This window comes from Triticum aestivum, chromosome 7A (assembly GCF_018294505.1).
Source record: "Triticum aestivum cultivar Chinese Spring chromosome 7A, IWGSC CS RefSeq v2.1, whole genome shotgun sequence".
NCBI classification, from domain to species: Eukaryota; Viridiplantae; Streptophyta; class Magnoliopsida; order Poales; family Poaceae; genus Triticum; species Triticum aestivum.
In genome coordinates, this window is record NC_057812.1 from 112,954,259 (window position 1) to 112,964,524 (window position 10,266).

General features: G+C 49.4%; 1 protein-coding gene across 1 annotated transcript; it reads left to right on the forward strand.

Moving 5' to 3' along the window:
• Positions 1–4,115: 4,115 nt before the first annotated feature.
• Positions 4,116–5,543, forward strand: LOC123154015 (ornithine decarboxylase-like). The gene has a single exon (XM_044572834.1). It carries the CDS (start codon positions 4,197–4,199, stop codon positions 5,421–5,423), a length of 1,227 nt encoding a protein of 408 aa, XP_044428769.1. The 5' UTR covers positions 4,116–4,196; the 3' UTR covers positions 5,424–5,543.
• The last annotated feature ends 4,723 nt before the right edge of the window (positions 5,544–10,266 follow it).

Sequence of the window (10,266 nt, forward strand, 5' to 3'; positions counted from 1 at the left end):
AAGAAAAATCTACAAAAGCAACACCGTGAGGCTATGATCGGTCAGCTCAATTTATTATTTTTGAGTTTTAATTTGCACTCAAACTTATTCAAGCCTTGAAGGCAAAATCATACTCTAAACTGAAGAAGAAAAATCTACAAAAGCAACACCATGAGGCTATGATCCTTGGCTTGGCCTGAAAGAGAGCTTCACATGGCAGCCTACCTCCTCCTGTAGTTGAATTACTCATTCATTTCTTGGCTACAAATTTCCAAAGGTAATTGATTAGTTAGACACGCATCTCAATGCGGTTGATTTGTTGGCTCCACAATTTTAAGTTCAATTGATTTCTTGGAGAATCATCCCACCGTTGATGTGTACTACTAGTACTACCTCCATCCTGGTTTATTATTCCCTTTATAATTTGTGCTAAATTTTGATCAAAGATTTAACTGATAAAATGTTAGTGCATATTAAAAAAAGTTATACCGTTGAATTCGTATTTAAACATAGTTTTGAATGATATAATTTTTATGACATGCATGAATATTTTGTTAGTTAAATTTATGATCAAAATTTGGCACAGATTACAATAAGGATCAATAACCCAGGACGACAGAGAGGTAGTACTACCTCATTTTCCATTTCTATTTATTTAAGGAGAGGAGTGTCCAAGGAGAGAATCGGAAACATGGGAGGAGTGGGCGTCGGTATAACTCCACCAAGCGTCCAAGCGAAGGACCGACCCATCAAGACACCACTTCGTTCCATAACGCATAATTCTTTTTTTTTTTTTTTGACGAAAAACAGCATTGTGCTGATTTCATTCATTAAGATAGGATGAGACACCCCAAGAAATACAGGTCAAGGTTCAGGACGGCTGAAGGCCAGAAAGGGGAAGGAAAAGCTATACAAATGTACACTAGAAAAAGAAAGAAAGAAAGAAAGAAATTATCTCGCGCCTGTCCATTGTGCTCCTTTGAATCCAGCGATTCTCCAAGAATTCAGCTCATTGATAATGTTCTCAGCGACCTTCAGGAAGTGGTTTGCCTTGTTGTTGAATATGCGGCTGTTTCTTTCTTTCCAAACCTGCCAGGACACCGTCATTATAAGTGATGATAGGTCCTTTTTCCTGCCTGTACGATCCAGAGCCTTTAACCACCAGTCCAATATAGAGCCAGTATGAGCAATAGGTAAGAGGTTGAATGGAAAATTATATATCACCAGGCAATAGCCCCAAATACCAGCCGTGAAAGGGCAGCTAGATACAAGGTGCAGACCATCCTCCCACCCTAAGTGGCATAATTCTCGATTGAAGCTCGCAGCCATGTACATGTCCTCAATGATTTGGTATCGATGGGGATGAAAATGATTCGGGGAAAGCACGTACCTTGGCCATGCCGGCCTGCCGGCCTCTTTTTCAGGTCTGCATTTTATTTATTTTAATTTTCGGTTTTGACGGAAACGATACGAGTGAGCCGCGGGATCATCGGGCGGCATTTTCTGTTTTAAATTTCTCACAGCCACGTTAGATTAGTTGCAGACCATAATTCCAGGTCTTACAGCCAGTGACATGAAACTCAACACATTATTTTTTTCTGCGGGGTAAAAGGAGATTTCATTACTTAAGGAGGCATATCAGCCTTCGAAAGGTTTACAACAAAGTCCAGCCCCAAGCAGTCGAGCACAGCCAAACTGCAGTGCGGGGTGTAGCACGTCCATACGCGGCAAGCGCATGACTAACCTTATTCTGCGAATGACTAATAAGAGTAAAAAAAATCTCCCTACGAGCATCTTGTGCTAGTCTTCGAATCTCCTCAACGAGCATACGGTACTGCGATCTATCTCCAGTACGTGCTAGCAGCATAGACGCCGCTTTGGCACAGTCGAGCTCAACCATAATGGGCGGGTTCGTACGGTAAAGCGCAAGCTCCAGGCCCTCTCTCTGCACGCAGCCAGCTCTGCCCCAAGGCCATTATCGCATGTAAGGAGCTGTCTACAAGCAGTATAGATGATGGTGTCTCTATCATCACGAAGAATCATACCACCCCCTGCCTCTCCGGTTGGAGGGACATGGCTGCCATCTGTATTGAGCCTAGCCCACCCCGGTGGAGGAGGGGTTCAATGCAACTCCGGCTTGGGCACTTCCCTTGTGTGTATAACCGGGAGGCTATCATGCACCACCATTTTCCCTTTCTCCAAGTCGCCATGAGGGTGTTGATGGATATAAAGCAGAGAGGTGATGTACCCATGGAGGAAACGGCGAGATGCTTTTGTTGGGGGAGGCGCCTTATCATGTGTGATCTCATTCCGCACATACCAAGCTCTCCACATGGTCATAAGGACAACCATACGCGCCGTTTCTGACAGCGGCTCAAGGAGGGAGAGTAGCCACTCTGAACCATTGTTGCATATAGTGTCCACCTCCGGGATTGGCCAATCCAAGGCCATGACATGCCACGGTTCATGAGCCAATGGGCACCTGTAGAACACATGGAACCCGTTCTCACGTTCCATACCACATAGGGGGCATATGTTAGTAAGCGCCAGATGGCGAGAAAATTTGTTGACCCAAGTAGCAAGCGAGTTGGACACAACTCTCCAAGCAAACACACGTACCTTAGGGGGAGCAGGGCACCCCCATATGATCTTTCAGATGGTGCGATGACCATCTGGTGCCCTGCTCGTGGCTGTCGCAGATGAACGTTCGCGCTCGTCCATGGCAAGGCGGTAGGTGGAGCGAATGGTAAAGATACCATTCTTCTCCGGGCTCCAGGCGATCATGTTGTCGGTGATGCGGGTCGACATGCGGATGCTGGTCATGATATGCACGTCTGCCGGTAGGAAGTGGCGTTGTAGGAGGTCCAGCCGCCAAGCACCAGACGCATCAAGGAGCTCTGGCACTCGTCGAATCCTGCATGTTCCTTGCTGCATGATCGGGCGCCCAGTCGGCTGCATGGGCAGCCAACGGTCCCGCCAGATCCTGATGCTTTATCCGTCACCCACGCGCCAGACTAGACCCTTTATCAAGAGCTCAAGCCCATACTGGATGGCCTGCCAAGTGGGGGATGCATTCCCGGGGAAGATCGTGTCCTCAAGACACCCCTCGGACAGTATTTGGCTTCCAGTACCTGCGCACATAGATTGTTAGAATTGATTAAGAGCCTCCAGGTCTGTCTGGCAAGTAGGGCTTGGTTAAAGAGAAACTCAACACATTATATTATTATTAGTCCGCCCATAATTCAATGTTTTCATGAGCCTAGCTGGCAACGAGCTGATCAGGTAGACCGAGCATGAAAATCACGAGCTTCTCGTCTCGGTGTACCTTCTAAGCACCATGGGTTGTCAGGTCATGGCCGGCGGCTCCTGATATGAAGTAAGAAGGCAAAGACGGCCATCATCTATGGCAGCGGGGGCCAGTAATGTTTGTAGTGCATGCCACAATCTTGTACTCGGTCGTGTCTTCGACCACGGTAGGGGCACCACCGATCAACCGCTCTCCTTGGTGGCATACATTTTCTTACCGTTGGAGGTGATGATAGATCTGCTAGAAGAAAACAAACACCCGATCGACTTCTGAAACGGCAAACATGCGACAAAATAGGCCAGCGTCGAGGCCTACAGTTTACCATCACATAACTCGATTTATAACCAGATCTTCCGTCTGATATGCGAGGCAAACACCACTATTAGCCGTTCAAATTGCCAAGAAAGAGTTCAATGCCAGTTACTCCTATCTCTGATCGAGTTCATGTGTATATCCCATGGAGTAGTTGACCTTGGGACATTCTCTAGTTTGTGCAAGTTAAAAGAATAGGCACTGTTCATGAAGAAAACCGAAACATGTCTAGGTCACGTACCATTACTGTGGCATACTACATCATTGCCGTGGGTTTCTCGGTGATGCTTTGAACTCGCTTTTCCCTTTCTACATTTTTCTTGTTGTCGTCTGAACTGTTGTATTTTCGTTATGCAAGTAAGGGGTTATGCCGGGTTGAAAAAAAAAACTCGTTATGCAGCACGCGCAGACGCACGTACGCCAGCCGCGGCGTCGCATTTCCACAGCCATACCATGCACGCACGCACTATATATAAGAGCCTAGCTAGCTAGTTCAGTTCATCCCAGCCACCCAAGCCGCGCACACACCTCGCCGGGGAGCTAGCTAGGAATAGGATTCGGCTCTTCGTGTCCACCACTAGATCGCGGCCGGACAGACATGGCCGGAGGCAGCGCAATGCAGGCGGTGCTGGCGGCCCCCGGTGTGAAGGGCCGGAAGGTGCGCGCGTTCAAGGGCAGCGAGAAGGACGCCGTTGCCGGCGTCGTGCGCTCCATCGCTGGCACCGAGGAGCAGGGCGCCTTCTTCGTCTTTGACCTCGCCAAGGTCGTCGACCTGTACAGCGGCTGGTGCCGCGCGCTGGACGGCGTGCGGCCCTACTACGCCGTCAAGTGCAACCCCGAGCCGGCGATGCTGGGCGCGATGGCGACTCTCGGCGCGGGATTCGACTGCGCCAGCCGCGCCGAGATCGAGGCCGTCCTCGCGCTCGGCGTCGTCGGGCCTGGGAGCATCGTGTACGCGAACCCGTGCAAGCCCGAGGCGCACCTCAGGTACGCGGCCGAGGTGGGCGTCAACCTCGCCACCTACGACACCGAGGACGAGGTGGCCAAGGTGAAGCGCTGCCACCCGGGCTGCGACCTCCTCCTCCGCATCAAGGGCCCCGACAACCCGGACGCCAAGATCGACCTCGGCACCAAGTACGGCGCGCGCGCCGACGAGGTGGTCCCGCTCCTGCGGGCCGCGCAGAGCGCGGGGCTCCGCGTCGCCGGCGTGGCGTTCCACGTCGGGGCGTGCACGTCCCGCGTCGACGTGTACCGCGGCGCGATCGAGGCCGCTCGCGCGGCGTTCGACGCGGCCGCGCAGCTCGGCATGCCGCCCATGCGCGTGCTCGACATCGGCGGCGGATTCATGCCGGACGCCACGTTCGAGGGGGCGGCGGAGGCCATCGGCGACGCGCTCGCGCAGTACTTCCCGCGCGGGTGCGGCGTGGAGATGATCGGCGAGCCGGGGCAGTACTTCGCCGAGACGGCATTCACGCTCGCGGCGCGGGTCATCGGCAGGCGCACGCGCGGCGAGGTGCGCCAGTACTGGATCGACGACGGCATCTACGGCGCCCTCAGCTGCACCATCCTGGGCGACTACGTGCCGCGCCCCAGGCCGCTCGCCGCCCAGCTTCCGCCCGGCGGCGAGAAGAAGTACGCGTCGACGGTGTTCGGGCCGACGTGCGACTCCCGCGACAAGGTGGTGAGCGGGTACCAGCTGCCGGAGATGCAGATGGGGGACTGGCTCGTGTTCGACGGCATAGGCGCCTACGCCGCCTCGTCGGGCTCCAACTTCAACGGATTCTTGATCTCGGACATAAAGACGCATTTGGCCTACTCCACCTAGCTCCCGACGTCCAGCTAGGGAGGTACATGCACATGCACATGCATGCATGGGCACGCCCGAAATCCTTGCCGTCGATTGGTGTTTGTATATTGCACATGCATGTTCCTTTCTCCTTTGTTTTTTTTTTGGGTATTTTTTGCATGAATAACGCGCGGGTCTTTCTTCTCGACAAGCTGTACTTGTTGTATTCCCACACATAGAAAGAAAATTTGTACTCCCACACACACAAAAAAGAAAAATTGTACTCCATCCAGATATAGACATAGTAATCTCATCTTATTGTATTGCACACGCGTGCCGAGTTATGTAACAGGTCCTATGTATTTTACGACTGCAAGCATCAAACCGAACATTTATGCCAAGCATCAAACCGAACATTTATGCCAAGTATCAGCACAATTGAGCGGGTATTGATCTGGGACACGTTTGGTTCAGAAATTGGTAACACGGACGGTAACAAAATCAGAATGCGCTCATAACGGAAACAGAAAGAGAAAAGGTGGACTTTGTTTGGTTTGTCCACGCAACGGTATGCATTGGGTTCAATTACACAAATTGGAGAAATGTTATCTGAAGAACAAGCCTTGCAAGCAATGGACTCAAATTTAAGAAATTTATAAATTGAACCTTTTCCGTTGCTTCCACTCCGCCATGCAGTTCATGGACCGGCCCTCCTCGTCATTGTCGGAGTCCCTCTATGGTTGGCCGTTGACATTGTCACCAGGGTTCCCTTGCTGCATCTCCCTCCCCTTCGATCCGAATCCGCCGACCTCCCCACAACCACTATGTGTATCTGCTGGTGCTCTCCGCCGTATATTGCGACCCCATGGCTGTCGTGCCATCCTCTTGCACTGCCACCAAACTGCTGAAATGGAGCAGCGATTAGCGAGACTTTGTTTTAGCCTTTTTATTTTGTATGTTGCACCCGAAGCTTTTTCGTTGTTTTTGTTCCATTAGCTCTTTATAGAATCTGATCCATTTTTTGGATAGATTGGATAAGAAAATCCCACTAAAAGAGAGCTGGACTAAAACCAACCACACCTTATAGATTATTGCAAACTCAAGAATGGTTGAACAAGGTGGAGTTCTTGGTTTCAAACCAACATTGTAATCTTTTTAAGATTGTAGAAATGGTTTGCGTCATCGAGGTATTTTTATCTAAAAACTGTGTGGTTTTCATCTTTGAACCTTATATGTATAGTTTTATTTGTGGCATCTTTTCATCCATTTCATTCTTCCATCTTCGTTAATCACTTACCATCTTGTACTATATTATGCAGATCTGCCACCGATGATTTTGAGGAAGCTATGAGTTTCTATGATTGAGAATTCAGCGGCAGATTATGCAAAGAAGTAAAGACTGGATATGAACTTACCCAGTTGATGCACCACGACATGCTAAACCTCGCCGGCTTCTTGATTGCCAGCCACATAATGGAGGGAAGCTGCATACAAATAAGTTATAGTCCTCCAGTTAATTAAGGAAACAAACTGGTTCATCATGTGATTTACTACTATAGATGAAGCTAACTAGTAAAACTAGTATATAGTTCCCTAGATTAAAAGAAGTACAGAGAAAAGCTTAGGTTGAATCTTACGAAGTGTAGGTTGTTGGGGCAAATGCAAAACCACCAAAGAACCCTAGTAGCCCACCGAAGAAGGGGATGGCAACACCGACGAGCATGGTGAGTGCTGAACGAACGGATCATATCATCAGAGTAAACATGATGGATCTTGGTCTTATTACGGGTGGCATTTTTACTACTATATCACATAGTTGTCACCTACTCTTACCACCATTGCTACATATATGTTGAAGATTTTATTATTACGACTTCTTAACTTGTGACTCTCTTCGTTCACGCAGAGAGGTTTATTAACTCTGTTGTTATATGTTGGCAGAGAGGTTGCTTGCAGTGAACAACCTAGGATCTCGGAAGCATAGGCCCCACACAATTTATGCAACTGGTCCACCAACCCAAGGGCTTCAAAACGGTAGTGTAGGGGAACCTGGGAAGGTCTCAGGATAGATGCAACATGTTAGGCCACCGTCGACGGCACCTGTTGGTGAATACCCTCGCATGTTGATGTTTCTGTCGATACCTGTGATGTGACCATTCATTCAAAGAGAAGAAGAATGACACACTAGTAGAAAACAGGCCTATTGTCCCGGTTCGTAAGGGCCTTTTGTCCTGGTTCTTGAACCGGGACTAAAGGGTCGTTACTAATGCCCTATCCCTTTAGGCCCGGTTCAGTCCAGAACCAGGACAGATGGGCCTCCACGTGGCCTATGCGCGGAGCCCAGGTAGGAGGGCCTTTGGTCCCGATTGGTGGTACCAACCGGGACCAATAGGCATCCACGCGTCAGCATTTCTGTGGCTGGGTTTTTTGTTTTTTTTAAGGGAGGGGGGGTTGGGGGTTTTGGGGGGTTAATTTAGTGTTGGGGAACGTAGTAGAAATTCAAAAATTTTCCTACGTATTACCAAGATCTATCTATGGAGAGACCAGCAACGAGTAGAAAGAAGAGTGCATCTACATACCCTTGTAGATCGCTAAGCGGAAGCGTTCAAGTGAACGGGGTTGATGGAGTCGTACTCGTCGTGATTCAGATCACCGATGATCCTAGTGCCGAACGGACGGCACCTCCGCGTTCAACACACGTACAGCTCGACGATGTCTCCCACGCCTTGATCCAGCAAGGAGAGAGGGAGAGGTTGAGGAAGACTCCATCCAGCAGCAGCACAACGGCGTGGTGGTGATGGAGGAGCGTGGCAATCCTGCAGGGCTTCGCCAAGCACCTACGGGAGAGGAGGAGATGTCACGGGAGGGAGGGAGGCGCCAAGGGCTCAGGTATGGATGCCCTCCCTCCCCTCCACTATATATAGGGGCAGGGGAGAGGGGGGAGGCTAAGCCTTGCCCCTTCCTCCAAGGAAGGGGTGCGGCTAAGAGGGGGGGAGGAGTCCATCCTCCCCAAGGCACCTCGGAGGTGCCTTCCCCTTTTAGGACTCTCCCCTTTTTCCTATACCTTGGCGCATGGGCCTCTAGGGGCTGGTGCCCTTGGCCCATGTAGGCCAAGGCGCACCCCCTACAGCCCATGTGGCCCCCCGGGGCAGGTGGCCCCACCCGGTGGGCCCCCGGGACCCTTCCGGTGGTCCCGGTACAATACCGATGACCCCGAAACTTGTCCCGATGGCCGAAACAGGACTTCCTATATATAAATCTTTACCTCCGGACCATTCCGGAACTCCTCGTGACATCCGGGATCTCATCCGGGACTTCGAACAACATTCGGTAACCACATACAAACTTCCTTTATAACCCTAGCGTCATCGAACCTTAAGTGTGTAGACCCTACGGGTTCGGGAGACATGTAGTCATGACCGAGATGTTCTCCGGTCAATAACCAACAGCGGGATCTGGATACCCATGTTGGCTCCCACATGTTCCACGATGATCTCATCGGATGAACCACGATGTCAAGGACTCAATCAATCCCGTATACAATTCCCTTTGTCTAGCGGTATGGTACTTGCCCGAGATTCGATCGTCGGTATACCGATACCTTGTTCAATCTCGTTACCGGCAAGTCTCTTTACTCGTTCCGTAACACATCATCCCGTGATCAACCCCTTGGTCACATTGTGCACATTATGATGATGTCCTACCGAGTGGGCCCAGAGATACCTCTCCGTTTACACGGAGTGACAAAATCCCAATCTCGATTCGTGCCAACCCAACAGACACTTTCAGAGATACCCGTAGTGTACCTTTATAGCCACCCAGTTACGTTGTGACGTTTGGCACACCCAAAGCACTCCTACGGTATCCGGGAGTTGCACAATCTCATGGTCTAAGGAAATGATACTTGACATTAGAAAAGCTTTAGCATACGAACTATATGATCTTGTGCTAGGCTTAGGATTGGGTCTTGTCCATCACATCATTCTCCTAATAATGTGATCCCGTTATCAACGACATCCAATGTCCATGGTCAGGAAACTGTAACCATCTATTGATTAACGAGCTAGTCAACTAGAGGCTTACTAGGGACATGGTGTTGTCTATGTATCCACACATGTATCTGAGTTTCCTATCAATACAATTCTAGCATGGATAATAAACGATTATCATGAACAAGGAAATATAATAATAATCAATTTATTATTGCCTCTAGGGCATATTTCCAACAGTCTCCCACTTGCACTAGAGTCAATAATCTAGTTCACATCGATATGTGATTAATACTCAAGGTCACATCCCCATGTGACTAACACCCAAAGAGTTTACTAGAGTCAATAATCTAGTTCACATTTACCATGTGATTAACACTCGATGAGTTCTGGGTTTGATCATGTTATGCTTGTGAGAGAGGTTATAGTCAACGGGTCTGAACCTTTCAGATCCGTGTGTGCTTTACAAATCTCTATGTCATCTCCTAGATGCAGCTACCATGTTCTATTTGGAGCTATTCCAAATAACTGTTCTACTTGGAGCTATTCTAAATTGTTGCTCCATTATACGTATCCGGTATCTCTACTCAGAGCTATCCGGATAGGTGTTAAGCTTGCATCGACGTAACCCTTTACGACGAACTCTTTTACCACCTCCATAATTGAGAAAATTCCTTAGTCCACTAGTTACTAAGGATAACTTTGACCGATGTCCTGTGATCCATTCTTGGATCACTCTTGTACCCCTTGACTGACTCATGGTAAAGCACACTTCAGGTGCGGTACACAGCATAGCATACTGTAGAGCCTATGTCTTAAGCATAGGGGACGACCTTCGTTCCTTTCTCTCTATTCTGCCATGGTCGAGCTTTAAGTCTTAACTTCATACCTTA

Excerpts from the sequence above, each read along its gene's own strand:
- LOC123154015 (XM_044572834.1), top strand. The coding sequence starts at position 4,197 with ATGGCCGGAGGCAGCGCAATGCAGGCGGTGCTGGCGGCCCCCGGTGTG.